Source organism: Schistocerca americana, chromosome 1 (genome assembly GCF_021461395.2).
Source record: "Schistocerca americana isolate TAMUIC-IGC-003095 chromosome 1, iqSchAmer2.1, whole genome shotgun sequence".
In the NCBI taxonomy this organism is placed as follows: Eukaryota; Metazoa; Arthropoda; class Insecta; order Orthoptera; family Acrididae; genus Schistocerca; species Schistocerca americana.
In genome coordinates this window covers 914,740,127-914,767,624 of record NC_060119.1, presented here as the reverse complement: position 1 = coordinate 914,767,624, position 27,498 = coordinate 914,740,127, and the positions used below count along the sequence as shown (strand labels likewise).

At 40.8% G+C, this 27,498-nt stretch overlaps 1 protein-coding gene across 3 annotated transcripts in view; it reads left to right on the top strand.

The window, feature by feature from the left end:
* The window catches only part of LOC124615279 (lipid storage droplets surface-binding protein 1), a 205,490-nt gene that overhangs the window by 58,288 nt on the left and 119,704 nt on the right, over nucleotides 1-27,498 (top strand). For all 3 annotated transcript variants that reach the window (XM_047143058.1, XM_047143048.1, XM_047143038.1), the window contains exons 2-3: nucleotides 21,055-21,195; nucleotides 21,869-22,054. In XM_047143058.1, the coding sequence (XP_046999014.1) occupies nucleotides 21,055-21,195; nucleotides 21,869-22,054 (327 nt within the window). The remainder of the gene's footprint in view (nucleotides 1-21,054; nucleotides 21,196-21,868; nucleotides 22,055-27,498) is intronic.

The following is a 27,498-nucleotide window of genomic DNA, read 5'->3' as shown; positions in this document are numbered from 1 at the left end:
TTTGGAACCCATGCTTCAGACAAACACAACATCCATGCCTCATCGGGGTTCGAACCTGGACCCATCTCGGGCGAATGAACAGAAACCAGTCACTTTGACCAATGCGCGACCGGGCCGGCTAAAAAAAGTTGTAGAACTGTCAATCGAAAATTCAAGCAAGGCGTCGTTTATATTTAACTGCAAGAAAGAGGATGCTGAAAATCGTGAAATTTGTTTCTGATTCTAAAAATATTTCAGTTGCAACAGAAACAAAATAACACAACCCAGTTTGATGCCCCCATAGTTATAGCATAATTTCTAAATTCAAGAAAAATTCATTCGCAACAGAAAATAGTTCCACACCTTTATTAGACCATTTTCTCGGAGTTCAACAAAATATGTAATTCTTCCTATTTTGATTATGAAATTTCATGAACTGAAGATAAAAATTAAGGACATTTGTTATTCTCAATCAATTTTGAAGAAAATGAGTGTAAAGAATGAAAATTGAAAACTGTTCCCAAAAATTTCGGTGTACGGCCTTATGACAAAATTATCTATAATGAAGTGCTAATTGATCGTGATGAGATTTCAAAGTAGTGAAAATATTAGCAACTTGCTTTAAACGTTCAAAATTGTAAAACTGTACACTTAACAAAGCGAAAAAACTAGTACTATCCTATGACTGATATAGTGAGTCACTGTTGGAATCCGCCAGCTCATACAAATACCTGGGTGTTAACACTTTGTAGGGATATGAAACGGAATGATCACATAGGGTAAGTCGCGGTGAAAGAAGATGGCAGACTTCGGTTTATTGGCAGAATACTGGGGAACTGCAATCAGTCTACAAAGGAGATTGCTTACAAACAACTCGTGCGACCGCTTCTAGATTATTGCTTAAGTGTGAGGGACCTATAACAAACAGGACTTACAGGGCATATTGAACGTATACAGAGGAGGACAGCATGAATCGTGACAGGTTACCTTGATCAGTGGCGAGTGTCACAGAGATACTGAAGGAACTGAACTGGAAGACACGTGAAGATAGACGTAAACTATCCCGAGAAAGTCGGTTAACAAAGTTTCAAGAACTGGAATGTACTGCAATCGCCTACGTGTCGCTCCCGTAGGATACGATTAGAATACTACTGAACGCAGAGAGGCATTCAAACAATCATTCTTCCCGCACTCCTTACGTGAGTGAAACGGGAAGAAACCCTAACAACTGGTACAATGGGACGTACCCTTGCTATGCACCTCACAGTGGTTTGCAGAATATAGGTGTAGATGTAGAACTTTAGAACATGATCTAGTTTACATTGTAACGTGAACTATAATAATTGATAATCATTTTCAAGAATGTTTGTTAGTCAAATGGTTCAAATGGCTCTGAGCACTATGGGACTTAACAGCTATGGTCATCAGTCCCCTAGAACGTAGAACTACTTAAACCTAACTAACCTAAGGACAGCACACAACACCCAGTCATCACGAGGCAGAGAAAATCCCTGACCCCGCCGGGAATCGAACCCGGGAACCCGGGCGCGGGAAGCGAGAACGCTACCGCACGACCACGAGCTGCGGACTGTAGAAGTCAGCCCCGGCTGCTGTTATTGGCCAGTTTCAGAGTGTATAAAGCGTAAATTTTATGGCTCTTCCTTGCTATGTGGAGCTGAGTCAACTGTCCAACCTTGTGGGTAGATTTAGTGTCTTGAGTAATGTTTATATGTTAGGTTACGGGTAGAAAATTAAGGCATAGCATTTATTGGTGCTTAAATCAGTGAGCTAAACTTTTATTAGACGTCACGTTCACATATTACGTGGAAGTAAAATGTTGCTATTGTAGTCCAAAGCTCTCCAAGTTAGTGTACTCAGTGGAAGCATCTTCATAGCAGTATAACCAACTAAAATATTAGATTTTTAAAAAAAGGGAGTAAATATCGTTGAAATCAGTTCGTCCTTGCTATGGACCCAGCGTGAGCTTAAACCGGCCTGAAAGCAGTCAGTACAGTAGTCCATTGTCTAAGAGGAGCAGCCGCCTACAGACCAGCGTGAGAGGAAGAGGGTCGCTCTTGAATGGAGCGTCACGTCTGTGATAAGCTGTGAGAAGGGGACTGTTGCGTCTGTGGCCGAGACCTTTGTGTGAGGTGGCGGCTCAAGGTCAAAGCCGACGCCCTCTACTGCCGCCGATAATGGGGAAGTGACGCACCCGCTCTGTCGGGGCTTCAACGACTTTCAATTTAAATTCGTTGGTCGGTTGGCATCCACCAACTACATACGTATATACTTTGCAAGCGACCGTAAAACCGGTCCATCCGCTACGGTTTGCCTACGAATGTGATATAAGTGCAGACAAATCGTAGCTCCTGCACCGGGAAACCGCCGCAAACCTGGCGCACAGTTTGACTCGCGTGTTTGCCCAAACTGCTGTTTCCCGTCTTGCAAACACAGTGAATAATGGCGATATGCTTCACTATCCTAGACCAGAGTCTGTTGCTGAATTTATTGATGTATACTACTGAAGCTACACATGTTGTGCAATAAAGAGAACAAGTAATAGGTATGAAAGACAGCTACTTATAATTCTTTAATAGAGAAAATGAGAAACTAGATCATCCGCCAGTCAAGGAGGTGATAATAATAAAATTATTGCGGTTTGTCTGCCGCAGAACAATAAAATCTATTCCATCTGGTCAACAAACAACGTAACTCTTAGTATACGAGTACGTAAAACAATCCGGATAAGTGCGAGTATCACTCCCGCACCGAGAGTTGTATATGAACTTGTTTATGTAGGCGTATATGGATAGTTAATCCATCCCAGGAATCAAGAATTTCGATGATTTTTGCGTGTTATCGATATCGATACTGGCAAGATATAGGTTCTAGGAATTCGAAGGCGTTGGAGACTCACAAAAAAATATTTTTTCGCATGATACAGTTACTAATTAACAATTTTCGGATTCTTTTCCTTTGCTTGTAATGTGAAACCTTGCTTCTTGCCAAATTTCATGATTCTAGGTCAAGGGGAAGTATCCTAGAGGTGTTGATGAGTGAGTTTGTGACTGTCAAAACATGTGACATAAATGGCCGTACCTTTTCATTGCATTGATTTAGAAGTTTAATTTTTTTTTACCCCGCCAAGGGACCATAGACCTAATTATGGAACATAAATTTTAAACTGATGCGTCTACCCATTCCTGGAAAAAAAAGAAATAGCTCTTAACCCTAGCATGGTATCGAGTCTGGAAAAATGTATTATATGTCTGGGATCTTTATTGTCCCCAAACTGATTCTGGCAACTTTATGGTCATAAAATGTAAAATATTTTCACAGAAATAATTATGATTTATCGAGAGATCCTTACGCAATGATCAAATTACAACTCCATAGTGCTTGCTAGAATTAAGTTACGTGTAAGCTGTGTTTGAAATATGAAAATATTATTTTAGCACAAAATATTCATATACCACATACTACGTAACAATACTGTAATTAATTAATATGATGTGCAATATCACTTTCAAGGAATTGTGTTAAAAATAAACTTTTACTCACACTCCGCATGTTCATAACAGAAAACGTGTGACGTTTATCACATTGTTTATTCACTTTCCTGTCCTTTTACCTTGGGCAGGCATCACACCATTTTCGTTTCAGCTTTGGGACATACACATCCTTGTTATCATGCTTCTTGTCCTTTATAAGATCCTTGAAACCTAAAGAAGTTATTGCTGAGCGAATGCGTTGTATTCTGCTCTCGGGGGACGGAATTCATCTTTCAATGTGAGTCTGACTAGTTCTTTTCACAGTTCTGAGAGCAATTCTCTTCCCGCATTTTTACTTCTCATGTCACGCAACAGCTTACAGTATAGAACGAAAGCATAGAGACATGCTAAATAAAGTATATCAAAAAATACAGTAAATGGCCACCTTCTTCTTCAACGTTTCTCTGAATATGTCTAGCCGTCATATCAACTGCATCAACTCCTAACTTTGTTGAGTTGTAGAACATTATTATTTCAGTTATTTTGTGTTCTTGCTCAATTATATCAAATGTCTGGTGTAAAGAAGACAACAAAATAACTGATTTGTTTTGGGTAGGGACAAAACAAACTAAAACAGTATTCTGTGTGTGCTCAAAAGTGGCCAATAATGGAGTCCTTAGCTCAGATGGTGTGGTTATCACAGAAGATTAGTTGAGAGATAACACACTTTGATATGAAATACACATTGGTCACTCGAACACAACAAATATAACAGTTGAACATATTACTCCCCGGTTGCAGAGCACAGCGGAGGGAAGTCGTAGTCTTGGTGCCAATGCGGCGGTTGTAGGCGGCGGCCAGTACGGGAAATTGGGGCGGCAGTATTGGCGGTGCTGCAGCCCGTTGGTTCCAACGGCTGCACGGCAACCACGGGCGGCGACGAGTCAGCCGAAAGCAGGACTACTGCGTCGGGAGGAAGGTCGTCGTTGAGGGACGACGCCGGTTTAAGTCTATTAACTGAGACTGCCTGCGGTCGTCCTTGGAGGTGGACGTCGAACGTGTTGGTGGCGCGACGTAGCGCACTGTGAGGGCCCGAATAGGGCGGCTGAAGGGCTGCCCGCACAGTGTCATCCCACAACATAACAAAGTCACACGTAGCTATGTCCTTGTGGACGAACACAGGGGGCTGGTGTGGGAGCGGAACACGGGGGTGCGGAGGTGCGCGATGTGTGTGCAGACATGCTCGACCAGGGCAGGGAGATCCTCAGATGCAGCGGAAGGTGAATTCTCGACGAATTTTGCGGGGAGAAGGAGAGGCTGGCCATACAGAACCTTGATGTGCAAGGCATTAAGATCTTCTGTATGAGCCAAGCGAATACTCAGCAGGATCCACGGGAGAGCCTTTGACCAGAGGCCTCCGTGGCACATTAGGGCGGCCTTGAGTATGTGGTGCCACCTCTCTATGGGGCCGTTTGACTGCGGGTGGTATGAAACTTGGTGACATCGTAGAGTTCGCAGAGTCGTGCGAAGACCACGGACCTAAATCAACATACTGGTTGGTCGTGAGAGGTAAGGGACAGCTGAAGCGAGCAACCCTCACTGAGATGAAGGAATGGGCATCAGTAAGGGGGACCGCCTCGACCCAGCGGGTCACACAGTCGATGACCGATAAGATATATCTGTAGCCCTTGGACGGGGAAAGGGGACCAATGACGTCGATATGGATGTGCCGGAAACACCCCTTCGAAATGTCAAACTTGCCCAGAGGTGGTTGCGTGTGCCTGCCAACCTTGCTGCTCTGGCATGGAACACACACACACAGCTCCAAGTGCGACAGTTGTGCTTCATGCCAGGCCAGACAAATCGCTCCGTAACCAGCCACATCATGGCCCGCATCCCAGGGTGAGCTAAGCCATGCAAGGTGGTATAGATCCTGTGGCGAAGGGCAGTGGGGACCAGGGGACGAAGTGGGCCCATAGAGGTGTCACAAAGGACAGGGATTGCCGAACCAAGTAGTATATGGGGCTGAACAGAGAGTGATGAGCCGTTGTCTGATTTTATTCACTGTATATCATCGTCTTCGGCTTGTACTCGAGAGAACTCCTCCAGATTCAGTGGTGCAGCTAGCACGCAGGATGCAGGAAAGGTAGTCTGCCACAACATTCTCCACGCTGCGGATATAGCATGTGTCCAAAGAGTGCTGGCTAATGTAGTACATGTGGCAGTAATGACTGGGCTGAAGGTCTTTAGCCGGGTTGCGATTAGCGTCCATGAGCGGCTTGTGATTGGTATAGTTTGTGAAGGGTCACCCCTCGAGGGCACTATGGAAACTTTTAATCGCCTTGTACACAGCGAGTAGCTCACGGTCAAATTACGACCACTTGCACTGGCTCTTAGTTCCTTGGAAAAGAAGCAGAGGGGTTGGATGGAGTCAGTGGTGTGCTGCTGTAAAACGACTCCCACAGCTGAGTCACTGGCATCAGTTGTGATCGAGACACGGGCCTCAGGATCAGGGTGGGCGAGTGCGACGGCTTTGGCAAGGGCAGTTTTAAGGTTACCAAAAGCATCGAGCATAGGTTGGGTCCACTCCAACTTCCGTTTTACAGTGGTGTTCTTGTCGGAGACAGTGTCGGTGAGGGCCATTTGGGTGGAGGCAGCTTGAGGAATATGGCGGCAGTAAAAGTTCGCCATACCCAGAAAACGAAGGAGCTGAGCATAATCTTCGGGAAGAGGAAGTTTAAGTATGATTTCGACACGAGAATTCGTCGGTCAGAGGCTGTCGGCAAAAACGGAATGGCCAAGGAAGGTAACGGATGTGGAACATAGTTGAGCTTTATCATGGTTGATCAGCAACACAATTGCAGCGAGGGCCAAACAGACTGAATCGAGGTGAACTTGATGCTTCTCAACGGAGGAAGAAAAAGATAAGTATATCGTCTAAGTAAGCATAAGCAAAAGACAGAGGGAGCATAATGGAATCAATGAATCGTTGCCATGTCTACACAACATTTTTCAATCTATAAGGCATGTAACAGTATTAAAATAGGCCAAAGGGTGTGATGATGGACATCTTCAGAATATCTGGTGGATGCATAGGAATCTGGTGATATGCTTTGGAAAATCTAATACGGAAAAAAAGGTAGAACCATGTAACAACTGTGTGGAATCTTGGATATGTGGTATGGGGTAGTTATTGATAATGGTGTGGGCATTAAGGGACCTGTAGTCCCCGCACATGCGTAAGATGCCGTCCTTTTTGGGAACAAGTTGAATAGGGGAAGACCAGTTGCTATCAGAGGGGCAGAGGACGCCCGAAACCAACATATTCTGAACGATCTCCTTGGCGCACGGAAGTTTGGAAGCGTTAAGGCACCTGGCCTTATAAGAAACAGGTGGGCCATTGGTGGTGCGAATCTCATGGCAAGAGCCATTGGTGATGGCCAATAATCGCATAGGGAAGTCGACATGAGGGGTCAAGAAGGTACCCACAGGCAATGTCGGTTCACTGACGTTGATGAACCTGGCCAACGTAGGCGGGGTGTCAGCTGCATTTGATGACTGAAGGCGCGATGCAGTGGTGAAGCAGCGTGAAGAATCAGGAGAGGTGCATGCAGGTGCACCTTGGAAATTCGTCAGCGGCGATGCGAAAAAAACAGCAGGCAGTGGAGTGCTTGATGTTGGGCAGGTTGGTGAGAAGACTCTGTAGGGGTGTGTGCTGGGCTGCGTCGCTGCGGGGCTGCAGATAGGTGATTTATGGTATGCCTTGCGTGTGACAATTCAGCGGAGGCAGAGGCGATGCGGGCGCGTAAGTCCTCATTCTGGGTGCGAAGTTCGTTATTCTGGGAGTGCCCGTATGACAGATCAGAGAGCCGTGTGGTTATGCTCTCAACTAGGGAAGCACACATAGAAAGCACAGCCAAGGAGGCAGAGAGCAAAATGGTGCTGAACTTGGGTGTGCACTGAACTGTCGACCCAGATGTGTGGTGGAGTGCGGCGGCCTCAGGTCTGGTGAAAGTTCGTAATGGTGTAGAAAATCCAACCCAATCACAGGTTCATCCACATTGGCAGTGTGGAAGGTCCAAGGGAAGGTGTGAACTGGTGAGAGGTGAAACGACATCTTGATGCCACCATGGACCGAAATGATAGAACAGTTGGGGGTGATCAAGGCGAGGGTAGATGGGGATAGCGCGTAGACAGTGAGCTTGGTCGGGATGACGCGAATGTTGGCACCAGTGTCGATGAGAGAGCAGATGCCGGTCGAGATATCTGTGGCATAGAGGCGTTGTGTCGCTGAAATGGGTGGTGCAGTGTAGGAAGATAGGTGCGATGAAGGTACGTGGCAGGACATGGCACCTAACATGCCCACCAGTCTTGTTTGGGTAGGCGCAGGGTGCGTGGCAGTTGCGGGCGGTGTCCCCATGAGTAGCTTGGAACCAGCACAGTGGGTAGGCCAGCTGGCAGGCCAGTGCGGTGCGGGTGGGGGTTGTGGCTGACTGCGGTGGGGCCAGTAGCCAATTGTGCTGCTGCTCGGGTGATGTCGGTGGCTGTCAGGAGCCCGCTGGCAGTACCTCCTGTAGGCCGCTAGGGAGCAGCTCCTCATGGGCAGCTGAGGTGCCAAGGCGAGCGCACCGGCCTCTGCTGACAGGGCACAGAACTGGACGCGCAGGTGTGCCAACTGAGGATGTTGGAGATGTTGTTCATGACAGGTCATGTCAGTGACGAATGATAACGTAAGCCTGATCCACCATGAGTAGTCGAACCTCGAGTGGGTCAGCGATGTGAGACAGTAGATGAAGCTGCAGATCCGACGGCATTTTGACCATCCACAATGTCCAAAGCACATAGATGCTGCCAAAGTTGCGGAGGGATGCGGTCATCAAGATGCTCCTCGTGAGTGATGTGATGGATCGCCTCTGCCAGAGGGTGGAAAAGACCTCGATAAGCAGTGATTTGGCTGGCGAATATTTGTGCAAGGTGGGCGGTGAGAGGAGCAAGTCACTGATGAGGTTGATATGTGTGGGGAGATGATACACCAGGCAGACAAAATGGGTGCTGTCGTTGGAAATGCTGTGGATGTCCAGGAAGTGGTCCACTAAGGCAAACGAAGTTTTTGGGTTGTCTTAGAGAACCTGCCTGGTGTCGCATGTTGAGGCAGCACCAGCAAATGGAGACCAATGCTGGTAGAGCCGGACGCCTCCGATGCTGAAAGTGTGGTACGGTGAATGGTGCATCACCCGATGCCTGGGTGGTGTGGTGGCTGCTTGCAGCACACAATACGGAGCGAGTGGAGGAGGTGATGGGTATATAAGCTGGTAAGGTGTGTCCAGTTGGCCAACCTGACAAAGAATGCAGTGTAGGTGTAACGACCGGTGCCGTTGCAACAGCGGGTGGGGGGTGGTCATGGTAGAGCCATGGGGCAGTGAACCCAGTAATTGGCACAGGTGGTATGGCCAGAGCCATTACAAAAGCAGGTGGAAGGCAGTTGTGACGAAACCGCGGGGTGACGGGGTAATGCTTGTGGAAACTGGCATGGTCGAGGCGACAGATGTCGCTGAAACGGCGTGCAGGGAAAGGGGGGGGGGGTGGAGGTGCTGCAACTCTCTTTATGTAAATGAGAATGTGCTACCCTGTGTATAGCAGTGTTCAATTTACAGTTCTGGAAATTTGCTGGCGTGTCAAGTCATCCTGAATGTAACAATGTCTTTAACTGGAAGATCCTCCATGTTGAGGTTAGGTGACGGGCATTGTCCATGTTGTGGCTGTTGCTGTGCTGCCATGCTAGGCAGCGGCTATGTTGCACTAGGTAAGGTTAGGTGACCCCCGGCATGGGCAGGCATAAATGACTGTTCATTTTTAACCAAGTTTGGGGGAGGTGCACTCGTCCACCTATGGTCACAATTGGCAGAGTTGATGGAGCCTGTTGCACTTGCACCAAAAATCCCAGGTAGATTCATTGTGGCGCAAACAGTGCACTCTGGCACACAAAGTGAGTGAATGAAGAAAACAAGCACAAATAATGCTGAATGAGACGTCGATGGTGTCGGGGTCACCACTGTGGTTATCACAGTACATTAGTTGAGAGATAACACACTTCAATATGAAATACACAGTTATTGATCTCTCATACATATAACAAATATAGCAGTTGAACATGTTATGTGCTGAAAGTTCACACAAGACAAACTAGTTAAAGAAGGAAGGTGCCGAAGATAGGGCAGACTGTGTCAGAGACACCACAATGGGAATGTTTATTTTGCTGTATCCTTTCAGTTGGCCCAATGAGTTCCCACAAGTGTCAATTTGTTAGCAAGACATTCCTGTCTGAAATCAGAACTTGTAAAAATGTTATCAATGTCATGTTCCTATCACTTCCCTTCAAGTGATCAACTAAATCATGTAGCACTCATTTCTTCAGCAAATATCCATATATACACTTGTGTATTTGTGAGATAATTGGTCTCATAATATACAGCAGCCCACAGTTTTATCCCCACCTATGAAAGTATACATGTGCTCATCAACTGTAATATAAGACCCAGTGACAAAACAAAATCCATGCTTGAATGAACACATCTATAGTTTCCTGAACACCATTATCATCTTCTTCATATTCATTCACATTCACTTCATGACCATCCTTTATATATTCCTCTATCGTATCAATATCAGCATCAATCTGATCCTCATTTTCAAAAATTGATTCATTATCACTATCACTCTTCCATAAATCTGCCAAAGCATGCTCGTGACTGTGGCCCCTTTCAAAAGATATATCATCATTGATGATGAGTAAAACACAACACCACATTTCAACAAAACCCAATTCCTAACTGTGAATTTGTCATAAAAGTGCACATGTATGTATTTTCTACAATTTATTTGCAACAGTGGACATATAAATGTTGATTTAGAAGGTGCGTTATTGTGAAGTTTTTATTTTTGTAATAAAGTTGAAATATAACGTTGAAAATTACATGTTGTATACCTTGAGTATTCTCTGACCCCACTGTAGAAATTCTGAGTTATTGCACTAGGAACCATGATATAACAATAAATATTTTACCCATTTGTAATAAAAAATCCATAAGAAGTGTATCTGGAGGATGAGAAATCTAGATCCACATTTAAACCGTATCTTTGCAGTTAAATTAATCTTAGGGCCTAAAAAGATCCCATATGCCATGTGAAGATCAACTGACAGATGAACAGACAGAGAGTCAGATAAAAAGTGACAATTTTTTTCATTTGTTATAATTACAAATTCACAACTTTCTGATTTTTTGCTTTACTTGTACTGTGAAACTTTACTTATTACCAAATTTCATGATTCAGGGCAAATGGGAAGTACCTTAAAGGTTTTGGTGAGTGAGTTTGCAAGTCTCAAAATATGTGAGATAAATGGCTGTATCGTTAGATTTGATTGACTTAGAAGCTTAAATTTTTTTCCACTGTCAAGGACTGTAGATGTTAGTATGTGACATAATTTTCAACTTGATATGTCTATCTGTTCCTGAGAAAATGGTTGGGCAGATAGACAGACGGACAGCAAAACAGTAAAATAAGGGATCCATTTTTACTGCCTGACACGCAGAACTGTAGAAAGACTAATAACATGAATTTCTATATAAATAAAAAACCTTATAATACAAGACTTAAAGTACAAATGAGACCATAGAGTGTACAGCTACCATAAAACTTTTCAGGTCCCGCATGTGTGCGGATCCACAATTTAAATGGCAGAAACACATCAGAGTACACAGTGAAACAATTAACACAACATGATATGCACTACAAATATTAACCACAGTGTGCAATAGGTCATGCCCAAGATACACTATCTGATCAAAAGTATCCAGACACGCAATGTAGTTTTGAACTGACCACCAGAGGTGAATCCCCAATAAGAGACAGGACAGTAAGCCACAGAACAGGATAACATCACTATTGAACTGAATGGAAAGGCTATAAATGATGAGTCATGGTTAGCATATATATTTAATAATCATTTCTTAAATATAGCAGAAAGTACAGGGCAAAGAGTTCAAGATAAAAATCACAACAGTTTGTTGAAAAAGAATCTCTCATATAATTCAGTCATATGAATGTATCATCAACTTCTCCTTCTGAAATGAGGAAAATTATATAGTGTCTCAAAAATAAAAGCTCATCTGGTTTTGGTGGTGTTTCCAACAGAGTACCAAAAATTTGTTCCCGTATAATAACCTCTGTCTGACCTACAATAGGTAATGGGTCAGTAACTCAAGACATTTTTCCAGAGAGACTGAAGTATGTTGTTGTCAATCCCCTCTTTAAGAAACATGATAAGGCAGATGTCAATAACTACCAACCTGTTTCACTGTTGACGTCATTTTCCAAAATATTTGAGTAGATTACATTTTCTAGAATAGTAACTCACCTTAGCAACCATAAACTCCTCAGAAAATCTCAATTTGTATAGCAGAAGGGTTGCTCTACTGAAAATGCCATTAACATGTTCACTCTCAAAATTTTAAAAGCATTAAATAATAAAATAGCACCAGTTGGTATTTTTTGTGACCTGTCTAAGGCATTTGACTGTGTGTATTCTCATAGAAAAACTGAAGTTTTGTAGGATTGATGGTATAGCCAGCCAATGAATAATGCTATATCTAACTAAAGGAATACAGAAAGTTGTACTTAGTAATTCAACCAATGTGGTCCAGGGACATCATTCTGAGTGGGGAGCAATCACATACATGGTCCACCAAAGGCTCAATTTTAGTTCCACTATTGTTCCTCACATATGCAAATGATCTTCCATCTAATATATAATATACTACAAGCTGAATTAGTTCCATTTGTGGATGACACTAGTATTGTAATCAATCGAAGCATACATACAGAGCCAGAAGAGATGCTAGACAATGGTCTTTAAAGTATCATTGGCTGGGTTTCTGGGAATGGTTTCACCTTCAGTTTTAAAAAGACACAAAATAAATAGGATGGAAACATCAAAATTCTTGGGTACCCGTATCAATTAGAATTTAAAAAAAAAAAAAAAAGAAAAACCACATTTAGGATCTCCCAGAACAACTTAGTTCAGCCATATTTTCATTTCAAATCTTGGGGAGATACAAATCAGTAAGTTCAACATATTTTGCATATTTTCATTCAGTACTGTAATGTCATATGCAATAAAGCTCTGGGGTACCTCATTGTTAAGAAAGTAAGTCTTCATTGGTCCAAAATATGCTATAAGAATAACGTGTGGTGCTCACCATTGATCATCTTGGAGACATCTGCTCAAGGAGTTGAGCATTCTGAGTACTACTTCACAGCATATTTATTTCCTCTTGAAGTTTGTTATAAATATTCCACTGCAGTTCAAAAGGAGTAATGATGTACATAATTACAACACCAGAAAGAAAAATTACATTCATTAACCCCCATTAAGGCTGTTTTTACACAAAAAGGGCTGCACAATCCAGCAGTTAAATTTTTTTATAACTTACCCAGTGACATAAAATGTCTGACAGACAGCAAAATAAAATTTGAAAACAAAGTGAAAATGTTTCTCCTTGACAACTCCTGTGAAAGATGGGGAGGGGGCAGGAGTGGAGGGTAGGATTTACTGACTTATGTCTGTATATTAAACAATGTTATAAATGTTCAGCATGTAGCCATATTTTCACAGTTAATTTGCGATGTGAACCTAATGACTCATTCCACATCATTATGATTTATAATGAAGATGATCCATGTAATGTGAAACTAACTAACTAAACATCATCTCTTAAATTTTCTTTGGTGTTCAGAAAACAGATTGAGCACCATATCTGCCCAGGTCTTTGCCTTTTTTTAATGTATTGTAGCTCCAGAGAAAGAAAGGAATGATATGGATTGATTATCTGCTGATTGGGTATCCCTGTATTTTTGTTTCTTTAGAGAAGGCTACAGCGGTATATGAATCATTATAGCCGTTCTTCTGGAATATGTTTCTTAGATATGTGCACATTGAGATATAGGGCAGTAAGTGTTGATCTCCATTAAACAGAGTACTATAGGTGCCCATCTGATCTTTGTTAAAGTATGATGTGTAAAAATGGTAACTTTCCCCCTCTCTCCATCTCATCAGTGAACTTGATATATCGTGCATACTATTCATATGATCAATGGACAGGTGAAGAGCTTTGATTCTATGTGGCCAGATCATAAAGACGTCATCAACATAGTAAAAAGAGCAAGGTGGATGAAGAGAGCTGATTTTAATGCCATGTTCTTTGAAATGGTCCAGCACTGGTCAGTTTCTTTATGGAGCATTTTGAAGAACATGCATTAAATAGATCAACATAAAATCACAGCTGTGATAAAGGAAACAGTGTAATTTCCCATTAACGATGTGACACTATATGATTTGCTGTGACTGCTAAAGCCATTGTACTATATTTCTCATGGTGATCTACCACATTTGGCTAGTGCATAAGCCTATGGTTTAGTGTAATTACAGTCATTTCTAGAAGTGTAATGAAATTCTATAATGAATAAAAATGGTCCAAATCGGGGGAGTGCTTTCTCTTGTGCCCCTGTGCCCCCGCCCACCTCCTCGCCACACCTCCTTATGGACATCCATGGATTAGTGTTACCAAAGTTAGTGTGCAGACACTCATGGATGACAAAAGAATTGACACTGGTAGCAAAGCAAAAGTAGAACTGCTAAACTATGTTTTAAAATGCTCCTTTACAAAAGGAGATGCAGAAGTATTGTCACAGATTAATGCTTGCGTCCCTGAAAAAATGAGTGCAATAGACTATCAGTGGTGTTGAGAGACAAATGAAATCACTAGAATTAAATAAGGCTCCAGGCCTGATGGAATCTCTATCAGATTCTATACACAATGCAGCTCCCATATTACCATTACATACCATAGATCCCTCAAACAAAAACCTGTCCCCACTGATTGGTGGAAACCACTGGTCCCACCAGTCCACTAGAAGGGTGGCAGAAGTGATGCACATAATTACCATCAGTCTCACTGACATCCATCTGTTGTATAATCCTAGAAAATATTCCAAGGTCAAACATAAAGAGGTATCTCAAACAGAACAATCTCCTCCAATCCATACAGCAAGCATTCCAAAAATATTGATCAATTTGCCCATTTCTCACATGATATCCACGCTAGATGAAACTGACTTTGTGGGTTGGTTGGTTGGTTTGGGGAAGGAGACCAGACAGCGTGGCCATCGGTCTCATCGGATTAGGGAAGGATGGGGAAGGAAGGCGGCCGTGCCCTTTCAGAGGAACCATCCCGGCATTTGCCTGGAGTGATTTAGGGAAATCACGGAAAACCTAAATCAGGAAGGCCGGACGCAGGATTGAACCGTCGTCCTCCCGAATGCGAGTCCAGTGTCTAACCACTGCGCCACCCCACTCGGTAAACTGACTTTGTGAAATTCCTTGAGCTCCAGTAGGATAACATGTTAAAATGAAGTAAACATATAGATAAACTAATCATGAAGGTCAGTTTAGCAGAAAAAAAATCTCATTAGATTGACCTAAAGAGAAGAGTGTTGCCTTTTGCATATTTTAGCTCTGTGTTGTCTTTTGGAATTATCTTCTGGGGTAATGCAGATGAAGTAAATAAAGAATTTATTCAACAGATGTGAGCTTTGGGAATATTGGAAAGCACAAAACTGTTCCTCATGCAGAAGCTTTTTGAGGGTCTTCACTTTCTTACACATATTATTCAGTTTCAAATGAACTATCATTTACACAGTTACAGTACAAAACACACAAATTATTTTCATATAGACTTTGCTTCATTGTCTAATGGACAGAATGGAATCATGCACTGGTGGGAAGACATTTCACAAGCTACTGTCCAGCAGCAGCCAGAAATTGGAAGTATTTACCAGTTCGAAGAAAATTAAAAATACACCTCAAAGACTGTGACTGGTAGTCTTGCTTCAGCTGTCAGAGACTGTGGTCGTGTGTGTGTGAGTTGCATTTGTGCGTGTGTGTGTGTGGGGGGGGGGGGGGGGGGGGGGGCAGCTTCTTCTACTATGAGGGATATGCCAAATTTTTTGTTTAAATTGTGAAATTAACAAATATAGTTACATAAACAATACTTTTGACAAATCTGTTAATTACTTTGGAATTAATGAAGGGCTGGTTTGCTAACATGTTTTCGAATAGTGCCAAGTAGATACTTTAACATTACTAATATTTCGTCTTCCAAATGTTTATAATTATTACAGAATTTATATTTGTTTATATGTTAACAATGGAATTCAAGTTATGAAACAATTACTGATTTCACCCCATAACAAAAGATACTAACTAAGAAGAGTTGAAATAAATTAGAAAATCAATTACATACATAAAACTAAGCACAAAATTTGATCTGGCGTTATATCCTTTAAAATGATGGTCAATCTTTCTGTTTTATGAAAATGCAGATTATATTCACGTATGTTAATGGTAAATTGTTAAAAGTGAAAAAACAAATTTAAGGAGGCAGATGGCAAAACAAGAGGGGAATTAAATTTATCCCTACTTAGTTCGTAGGTACTGCTGTTGTAAAAAAACATCACATGCAAGTACAGGGTGTCCCACATAAAAGCGGTACTTCCTTATGCCCTAGATTCAAGTAACAATGAACTAATCAAAAAAGAGTAGATAATAGTAACACTGAAAAATGTATAGCTACCTGTTTATAAGAGGTGCTGGAAGTGGTCGTCATGAACATCCATGCCACTTCAAAAGCAATTCTGCTAGGGGTGATTAACTGGTATGTGAGGTGTACCGATTTTATGTTGGACAACCAGTCTAATCAAATTTCACTTAACGATCACCTCCTGAGTAGAGCAAACTGTAATAAACTGCTTGCTTAATGATCAATGTTTCAGAAAATGAGGCATCTGTTTTGTGCTTTTTTTTCAATTTTTAATAACTGTTTCAAAAACCAATGTCTCACTTAGATCAGCCTCTTTGGCTTCAATGAATGTGCAATATATCACACATTCTCCTATGACCTACTGCTTTGTAAAGTAGCAGCTCCAACAATACTGTATTCAGCTGAACTGGTCATGACGCACTTCATGCCTCAATTGTTGTCTCCGGTACCACTGCTGCGACCTCTGGAGAGCAGTTGCATTATGGAAAGACTCTTCATTTTCATTGTGACTTCAGAATGGCAGTTTCTATTTCCCTAAACAGCATATAACACTAATGAGCCTCTTTAATATCTCTCTGTTCTTTCTCAGTTTTTCATTGTGCTGCTCGATTTCAGCTCTTCATAGGCAACCCAATAAAATATCAGTTCTGGTTGGAGATGAAATAAATTTCTTAAACTTTAAAAAAACTAGAAAGATGGTTTTCAGACTTAAAGTGTTTTTTTTTTCACTGTGGTATTTGGATGGTTCAGATGCTCTTATCCTTGATGATTATTTGTTTGAAAATAGCATACATGTCCAAAAGTAAAATTTGCTCACCACATCAGAGCCACAAACCAACTCCGCAACATCATACAGTTCTTTACAGAAATGTCTTTTCAAACCTCCTCCCACATCTTGCACACATATTGACGCCTTGAGAGCTCGGCATGGTCAGCCACTATCAATCACCTGGTTCCTTTCACTATAAGAATGCGATGGAAAAACTGTTGTTTAAGAAGTGAATTACTGTGCTTTCACTACCCACATCGAATATTTAAACTTCTGCTCAATTGGGTAAGCAATAATACACTTGTATGGAGCTTGAGAACAACAATCAACACAAAGCTTAGGAAACCGAACCAATTCCTTGATCAGGTTTAGCAAGCAGAAAGCAATAGGACTGAGAGCACATGTCCCTTTCAAGGAGTGAAGCTGCTGAGACATTGAAAAATGCTCCAGCACCTTGACTGCTGCCTTGGCAGTAGCAGATGACTCTGGGCAGTGCAGATGCAGTGGAACAGTCGATTATAATGATAGGAAAACACACTATAATGAAACATTATATTTAAACAAATGAAATAAAGTAATTTATTATATTTCTTTCGATTTTATTTGGGCATTGATGCACAACTTGTACACCTGGAGAAAATGCCACTGTTTCTAATTTACTCAATTAATTCAGATGGTGTGGTGTGAATAGCGTTAAACAGTGTAATGACAGTTTACGTTCGTATAGTATACAGATTATGTTATGTAACTTCCTTGTATCATAGTAATGTATACCTTGGCTCATTCCACATCCTTGAATTCTCTCATTTGCGGTGTGATGTGCAAAACACAATGAGTAAAAACTATGGTTTAAATCAGTCCTAAAGTACTGTATGTATTCCTTGAATCCCAAAAATCATTCAAGTCAGTACCACATCAATGCTTATTACTGAAAATATGATCATCCTTGAATTCCAAAAATCATACAAGTCAGTACCATGTCAATGCTTATTAATGAAAATATGATCATGTGGACTGTCAAATTAAATTGCTGACTAGACTGAGCTGTTCTTGTTATGAAGAACAGAGCACTTTAGCTCAAATAGTATGTCAGTATTAGAAGTAGAAGTAACTTCAGGCATTGCCCAGAGAAGTGTATTGGGACTGTTACTATTCATACTGTATATTATGAGGGGGTATCAAATGAAAACCTTAGAAGCTTAATTAAAAATCTATATTGGTCTGTAAGTTGGTACCAAGTCAATGCTTATTAATGAAAATAAGTCTGTAAGTTGGTAGTACTGTTACCAATGACTTAAGGAATGCTCTGCGGGTGACAGCATACTACAAACAAGCAAAACACCATCACAATACCCAGTTCAAAATGGCTGCCCACTTGTGATGTGCACTGAGGAAGAACAGCATTCTGTCATACATTTTCTGAGCAGTGAAGATAGGAAACCTAGTGAAATCTGTCAGTGGATAAAGTTCCAGTATTTTGATGCATGTATTACCACTACTGCGGGAGTGTGAGTGGAGTAGAGAAAGTTTGAAAATGGCATGACTTTTGCAGCAGACACTCAGTTTTCATGTCAGGCACACCACATTGTGACAGCAAAGTCTACTGCAACAGTTGCAGCCAAAGATGAGGTAGTCATAGATCTGAATGTTAGAAATGGCTTAGCACATCACATCATTCAGGAAGTGCTTAAGTTTTGCAAAGCATCTGCAAGATGGTTGCCATGACAGTTCACTCGATAAGTGAAAGAGTGATCTGTGAAGAACTTCTGTGGCACTTTGAAGGATAAGGTGATGGCTTCTTTGTGAAGATCACTACAGGGAATGAAACTCGGACACATTACCAACAACCCAAAACAAAGAGATCATGCAAGGAATGGCACCATTTCTCACCATCAAAACCCAAGAATTTCTGGACATAATCATCTGGAGGGAGAGTTTCACTGACTCCCTTTTGTTATGAACAAGGCATTGCTTTGGAACACCAGATGACTAAGGAAAACACCATCACCAGTGCATCATATTTCAATGTGATAAAAATCAGTTTCAGCCTGCAATAAGATCAAAGCAATGTCAACTTCCAACCATAGGTACCATTTTGAAACATGACAATTTTTGGCCTCATACTGCCCTTGCAACACTTTCAACCATCAGTGACTTGCACTTTGATACTCTGCCACATCCGACATACCACCAGACCTCACACTGAGTGATAATCACATGTTTGGACCGCTAAAGGAGATGACAGGAGGAAAGAAATTTTGTTCCGATGAAGTGGTGCAGCAGACAGTGCACGAGTGGTTGTGCATGTGACCAAAAGATTTTTGTTTGTTTCCGGAGGAATCTGTGCACCTCCTACATACTGAAGGAAGTGTGTTGAATGACAGGGAGTCTATATGCTGAAAAATGATAAATTTGTGTTCTGCTTTTGTTCAATAAAAAAATTAAAAATTGTTTTAAGGTTTTCATTTGACTCCACCTTGCAATAATGAAGGAAAGTTCCTGATAAGAGTATAGTTACAATGCCAACAATTCCATACTCACAATCTCACAAAAACTGTTAATTTTGAAGAAAATGTGTGAAATTACTGTGTTAATGTTTGGAGCTGCTACTGTTAGTTGAATATGTTGCACTTTTTGGGATGAGAAGGCACTACACTAATGACATTTCCAGTAATAGAGTAAAATAACTTAGACTGATAAGTTCCATTCATTCTTACATATGAGACTATACACTTCTGGAATAGTGCCAAGTGACTTAACAAAAATGTGAGAAGTGTCTGACTCACAGGCAACCAGAGACCTACCGGGGAACACCATTCTGGTTGTAAGAGGTATACAGTCTCTCATGTTGGTATTGGTCTTACCATTTCTTGAATCAGTTTCATTTACAACATATTCAAAATTGTGTCTCTATATTCTGGTGAAATTCTAGAAAATGTAAGTATTCATAATCAATTCACAAGTTAAATTTTGGGAAGCAATTTGCTTACTGGTACTTAAAAAAATAATGCATTTTTGGAGTGTGATTTCTTTCTCTGTTTGTCTTTCTCTTTGTGGATTCCAAAAGTAGGAGAGCCATTACAGTATATTGATAATTTTTACTTATGGACCATCTGACAGCAACTGAATAAAACGTGTTTTATTCAGTTGCTGTCAGACAGTCCATAAGTAAAAATTATCAATATACCGTAATATTAAACGCAAGTGAGCAAGACAGGACTACAAAAGTTGGAGATAAGAGAGCCATACTCACTATTAATGCATGAGGAAAAGTAGTGCCTTCAAATTTTTTATGTGTAAACCCTTAGAATATTTTTAAATAAAATAAATGTCATTTACATTCTAGATCTTTATTCTTCATGCCTGCATATTTATTTCTCAACACAGTCATCCTGGTGACAACCATATTTGTCCTAATGAGAGATCAGTTTGTTGATATTGTCCCCGTAGAATTTTTGACTTTGTTGACAGAACCAAAATCTTACATCTGCTTGCATTTCTTCATGACTATCAAAGTGAACTCCTCTAAGATGTTCTTTAAGTTATGGAAACAGAGGAAAATTGGATGGGGCCGAGTCTGTGCTGTATGGAGGATTATTGGTGACAGTGAATCCAAGGCACACTGGATTGTTGCAGATCTTGCAGCACTTGCTTATGATCTGGCACTGTCATGCTGAAGGGGAGGATGCTCTGTGTGTGGATGAACTCTTTGAATTCATCAAAACTTGATTACAGGACTTCGTTTCTCATTCACTAACATAGTTACCTTATACAACACCATATTACACACTACAATTCATAGCCCTGTAATGGCACAGGGCTGCAAATATGTAGACAGGAAGAATATAGATGTAGAATGTTAGTAAAATTTGTTTAGTTTAAAAAGAGTTTTCGCATAAAATCCAAAAGTAGTGTGTTAATGTGTTGGGTATCCAGGTTGACCATAAATGGCAATTTGAAAATTAAATAAATTGTTGATCTTATGTAAAATGTAATTTTGCTTAATTAACATGTGATCTTGCTACTTTGTATATTGGATGTCCATAGAATTTCCCATTGAAGATATGCAAACTCTAAAAAAGTACAAGAACTGTGCTTTTAGAAAATGAAATATTTGTGCTGCTATTAAATTACAAATCATGTTTTTTCTTTCTTTCAGATGCTTTATAATTTCAAATACAAAACAATGGGTGAACAAAAGGAGGCAGTTGTACATCTAAAATGTGTAGCACGAATAGCAAGCATTCCCCTCATTGAGACTAGTTGGACATATGCATCAGACTTTTACACAAAAGTAAAGGTAACAGACATTGAATTAAATATCACTCACTCTAAAATGTTCTTGCCCTTATCTAATATTATGCCTAATGTTTAACCATGTATAACAGGGATAATCACAATGGCAAAAGAAGATGGGCTACACAAATGAAATGAAGAGGGGCTATAATAACCAATGAGAGAAATGAAAAACTTGTTAGTTTCATAATATTAATTTTAACAGAGCCTCTGTTAGAAAAATTAATTGAAAGATATGGAATACATGACAAAAATTGGGGCAAAAGTATAATAAATATTAGGCATGCAGTGAAGAGAACATTCTCAAATTTGTAAAGAGTGATGCATGACCATTAATATTCCTATGTCAATTTTGATTCATTAGTACACTTAAATTTCATGAAATAAATATCACACTGTACAAATCATGGTGCATTCACCTACCTTATAAGACACAACAATGAAATGGATTCTGTTTAAATTATTATGTGATTTTTCTAATTCCTCTATTTGTTGTGTTTTGAAAGGACAGGACAGAAACGTAAGTGGCAGTGAAACTTTGAGAAAAAATGTATTAAGGAGGACATTTGGGTTTGAATCCCAGAGTAGCACATCTCTCCCTTTCTCCCACTCTCTCTCCTTTTTAGGTCATGATGTATGCATTTCAGAAAATGTAGCAACTTATGATTTTCTTCCAGGTATCAAATCCTCTCTTCAACTGGGGCTTGTCAACTGCTGAAGCCACAGTCCAAGCTGCTGTGGAACGTACAAAACCAATTGTTTCAAAATTTGAAGTCCCATTAAGTCTTGCAGATTCACTTGTATGCAAGAGCTTAGACCTTGTAGAAAAACAATTGCCTGTTATCACACTTCCTCCTGAACTGGTAAGTCCATTATCACTTTTCTTCTCAGTTATTATTCACTTATATGCAGTGGATACCAATTAAATCTTCCTACTACCCCACTGTACTGGTAAATGGTGGAAGTTGAAACACAACAGTACGTTTACTGGAGTGTTGCAATGCTTAAATCAAAATTCCTTGGTTTGTTTGGTAATTTGGATGAAGTTTCAAGATTGCTTGGCTCACTCATGGATTAGATACTCACCCTATGATCTGCGTCATTGTTCTAAATTATAAATGAGTGAAAGGCTTAAATCAGAGTTTCCAAATCTGTGTGGGTACACAATTCCACTCTACTGACATAAACTATCTCCTGGACACATATAGGGCCCCCAGAAAGTTTAGATGTTTAATACATCTAGAAAACTACTACATAACTTGCAGAATATGTGTAGGTGACTGGTGTGGGTTTTTAGGTTGGAAACATTCTTTTGTGGGCTTGATGAACACTTGTGGTTATTAGATCAAGAGAAATGACAGATTGTGGCATACTAATCATGGAGGAGTACTAACCTTTAGCAGATAAAAAAAGAATGTAATACGAGGGCCGTTCAGAAAGTAACCTCCAGTTGATTTAAAAAAATACACCAAGTTAAATAAAAATATTTTAATATATACATCTTACAACTACATCTTTGCACTATTTTTCTACATAGTCTCCATAGCGATTGAGGCACTTATCGTATCTCTTCACAAGCTTTGAAATTCCTTCTGCATAAAAATCACCCGCTTGTGCCTGGAGCCAGCCTGTGACCGCATCTTTGAGCTCTTCGCCGTCATCAAACCGCTGTGACCCGAGCCATTTCTTCAAATGCATGAAGAGGTGATAATCACTTGGCGCCAGGTCTGAGCTGTAAGGTGGATGGTTGATAACGTCCCACTTGAAGGACTCAAGAAGGGCCATTGTTCTGCGAGCAGAGTGAGGACGGGCGTTATCGTGCAAAAAAACGATACCGGAAGTCAGCATACCACGGCGTTTGTTCTGTATAGCCCGTTGTAACTTTTTTATTGTTTCACAGTACACGTCTTGATTAATGGTCGTACCACGTTCCATGAATTCAACCAACAACACCCCTTTGGCATCCCAAAACACCGTTGCCATCAGTTTTCTGGCAGAAAAAACTTGCGAGGCTTTTCTCGGTTTGGTAGGCGAATTTGAATGTGCCCACATCTTTGATTGTTCTTTTGTCTCAGGGTTCACGTACTTAATCCAGGTTTCGTCACCGGTCATGATTCTGTTTAACAATGGTTCTCCTTCGTCCTCATAACGTGACAGAAAGTCTAATGCAGAGGCCATTCTTTGAGTTTTGTGGTGGTCGGTAAGAATTTTGGGCACCCATCGTGCGCAGAACTTACGGTAACCCAATCTTGCTGTCACTATCTCGTACAAGAGAGTCTTAGAAATCTGTGGAAAACCAGTAGACAACTCCGACATTGAGAAACGTCGATTTTCACGAACTTTTGCATCAACTGTCTGAACGAGTTCGTCAGTCACCAATGATGGTCTACCACTCCTCTCTTCATCATGAACGTTTTCTCGTCCACTTTTAAATAAACGTACCCATTCACGGACAACTCCTTCACTCATAACTCTTGGTCCATACACGGCACAAAGCTCACAATGAATAGCTGCTGCAGAATATCCTTTGGCTGTAAAAAACCTTATGACAGCACGCACTTCACATTTGGCGGGGTTTTCTATTGCAGCACATATTTCAAACTGCCACAAAAACTAAACTAGCGCAGGTACGACGTTCACTCGACCACGGCTTGATGCCGACTGACCTGTTGAGTGCGTGAACGCACAGATGGCGTCGCTACTCCCCCCACAACCCGCACTGTGACCAATCGGAGGTTACTTTCTGAACTGCCCTCGTATTTTTGTAATTGACAGCAGGAGCATTCAGTGAGATGACCCTGAATAACGCTCACTTACTAATTGTAGCAGTGCCCACAAAATCATTGAAACAGAATGCTGGCTGCAGTGACAAATAAATTACAGCAAAATTTTCACTTCCAATAGAAAATGTATTGGAAACACTGGCTGTAAGACAATGGTATTGATATATTTATTGCAATAGTAACTAATACAAAGACAGTTGCAGCTTTTAAATGTGATGTGATTTCAGTTAGAAAAAGAATGAAAAATTGACTAATAATAAAAATTCCTTGTTTCTATTGCCCTTTTGCATCTGTTATTGAAGGCACTGTAAGTTCTCAAGAGTGACTGAAAACACTGTGCATAATACCCTGATTATGTTGAGGTAAAGAAGGTGTTTTAATCTGCCAGCAGCAGACTGGAAGAGACACGCATTTATTATGGACAAAAAGAACAGAGATCTGTGTGATACTCTCCCAAATGTCTTTTTCTGAGAACAATCATGGGCTGTTTTTACAGAACGAATTTGCAGTTTAAGAACATATTACAGCTCCTGACAACAAACATGCCCAAACTTTTCATTTCACTTATTACAAATGAAGGAACGAGAGTTGGTTGAATGACCATAAGACTATTAGAGCATAAAAGATTACTGGAGTTGGAATAAATGTTAAAATGGTTGGAAATTACTTCTAATTAGTAAGTGTAAGAACGAACCAATTTTCTAACTGTACTTGTAAAGCAAAAGCACTGTTACACATTGTACCTTTCAGCCAAAGCCTTATTCAGCAAAGAAAACACACACACACACACACACACACACACACACACACACACACACACACACATTCACACAAGCAAACACAATTCATGTACACGTGACCATTACCCCTGGCAGCTCTGACCAGAATGCACCTGTCATGTGAATAGCAATCTGGAGTTGGGCAAGGAAGGGGGAGGGATAACAGAGTGCAGGTGGGAGGAGAGAACAACGCTGTCTGGCATGGCATGCAGGGACTAGAGATTGCCAGGAGTAGCATTGGGTGGTGGGGTGAGGGGGAAAAACAGGGAGTGGAAAAGGAGAGGAGCAAGGATGGGGAAATGACAGGCACATTCATTGGCAGTGGGTGGCACGCAAAGAGGGTGAGAGATTGTAAAAAGGGAGGAGGTGGTAGGATGAGGGGGTGAAAACTGTTGGGTGGACGGTGTGGGGATAGTAGTTTACCGTAGATTGAGGCTGGGATAATTTTGGGAGTGAAGAATGTGTTGAAAGGATAACTTCCATCTGCACAGTTCAGAAAAGCTGGTGGTGGAGGGGAGGATTCAAATGGGCTTTGTTGTCCAGCAGCCATTGAAGTCAAGCATATTATGCTCAGCTGCATGTTGTGCTACAGGGCAGTCTTCTTTGCTTTTTGCCACAGTTTGGTGGAGCCCATTCATCCTGCTGGACAACTGGTTGGTTGTTGTTGTTGTGGTCTTCAGTACTGAGACTGGTTTGATGCAACTCTCCATGCTACTCTATCCTGCGCAAGCTTCATCATCTCTCAGTACCTACTGCATTCTACATCTTTCTGAATCTGCTTAATGTATTTATCTCTTGGTCTCCCTCTTCAATTTTTACCCTCCACGTTGCCCTCCAATACTAAATTGGTGATCCCTTGATGTCTCAGAACATGTCCTACCAACCGATCCCTGGTTGGTAATCGTACCAATATAAAAACTAATGCAATGGTGGCAGCAGAGCTGCTATATGACATGGCTGCTTTCATTTAAGAATACTGTATGCCACACATTAATCAAGTACTGCATCCATTCTTCTCGGGCTAAAGCATTACTAGTAGAGTATTTATCTTCTGTCACATGCCAGTGAAGTCTTATGGAGTAGTAATGTAGACGCCTATTTTATTTTACATTTCTCTTTTTACATTTTTGTGTGACCTTAACTGAACAACTCTTGTTCTATGCTAAAAATGAAATATTTTTCCATCTCTTTAGAGTTAACACATGAATGCAATATACTGAAACTATCTGCGTGTTAAAGAAGTTATAAAAAATCCTTCTAATACATTTTTTACATTTATTTTATTAATGACAGTTCACTGAATTATACAAAATTGTTAAGGCTTTCGTGGCCACTTGTTGACAAACTGCCTATTGGCTTCTGTCTCTGGTTCTTCGGCCAAAGAACCAGAGACAGAAGCCAATAGGCAGTTTGTCACTGAATTATAGTGGCAAAGGGTTGGGGGTGGCGTTTACATCAGATATGTAGGCAGTTACTGAATTTTGCTGTGTACCAGTACCTAAAATGTCGTACACACTACTTCCTATGCATATAGAGAATTATGCTTAACAACAGTACTAGAATGATAAAAGTTGCTCAATTTTAAAACAGTTATTTAGCCTAGGAAACAAGTATATGGTTCTTAGCTAGTCTCACAGAGTCCCACATCACTAATTCTATCTAGTCACAGTGAACAAATTCACCATGTAATTTACGTTCAGAAAGATTTAACTGTCTCTCTAGCTCTTTCAGCAAGTTATATAACTTCTTCTGGTATCCAGTTATGTCAGTGATCACCTTTAAAGTATTATCATTGCCATGTCCCATCAATATCTGCAACTCACATATTGTTCCATGAACATCTTTTACTACTTACAACTTTTGATGCTTTGCTTACAAAATAACAAAACATTTTTCATATGTACACATTCCTTTCAAAGTTCTTTTCGTAATTTCACCTTTGGCCACTTATAACCCACTGATGCCTCTCAAGCTTGTACCAAGTGCACACAGTCTAATACATGACTTTCCAATCATTGGCTTGAAACTGCCTCATGTGTAATCTTCTAGAAGGTCAATGATATGAGAGTCACCTGAAATAGGTGGCTCTTATTGATTATTGGTAAGGGTACTATGATGATAACCTTACAAAGTCTACTTTAATCAGTACAGGTACACAATGAGAAATACCTGGCTGAAGTTAACTGTCAAAAATGAAAAAAAATTATGATTTTTAAATTAACTAGCTGTATCAGTAGTCAATGCCCTTGCCACAGTGGCAACACCGGTTCCCGTCAGATCACCAAAGTTAAGCGCTGTCCTTGCTAGCACTTGGATGGGTGACCATTCGGTCTGCTGAGCGCTGTTGGGAAGCAGGCCGTGCTCAGCCCTTGTGAGACAAACTGAGTCACTTCTTGATAGAGTAGTAGTTGCTCCAGTCTCATAAACTGACATATGGATGGGAGAGCTGTGTTCTGACCGCATGCCCCTCCATATCTGCATCCAGTGACACCTGTGGGCTGTCGGTACTGTTGGTACCATTGGGCCTTCATGGCCTGTTTGGGCAATGTTTAGTTTTTTAGCTGTATCAGTGATTGAATGACAGATCATTTCACACAATGCCTTACAAGTATGACACACTACTTTTCTTGATTATCCTGTAATAATAGGTAATGATAACAGTTTACCAGTTATTTACTATGGGAATTACATACTTTCTATTGGAAACAGACATGCACAAGTGGTGAGCTGTGATTTATTCATCTT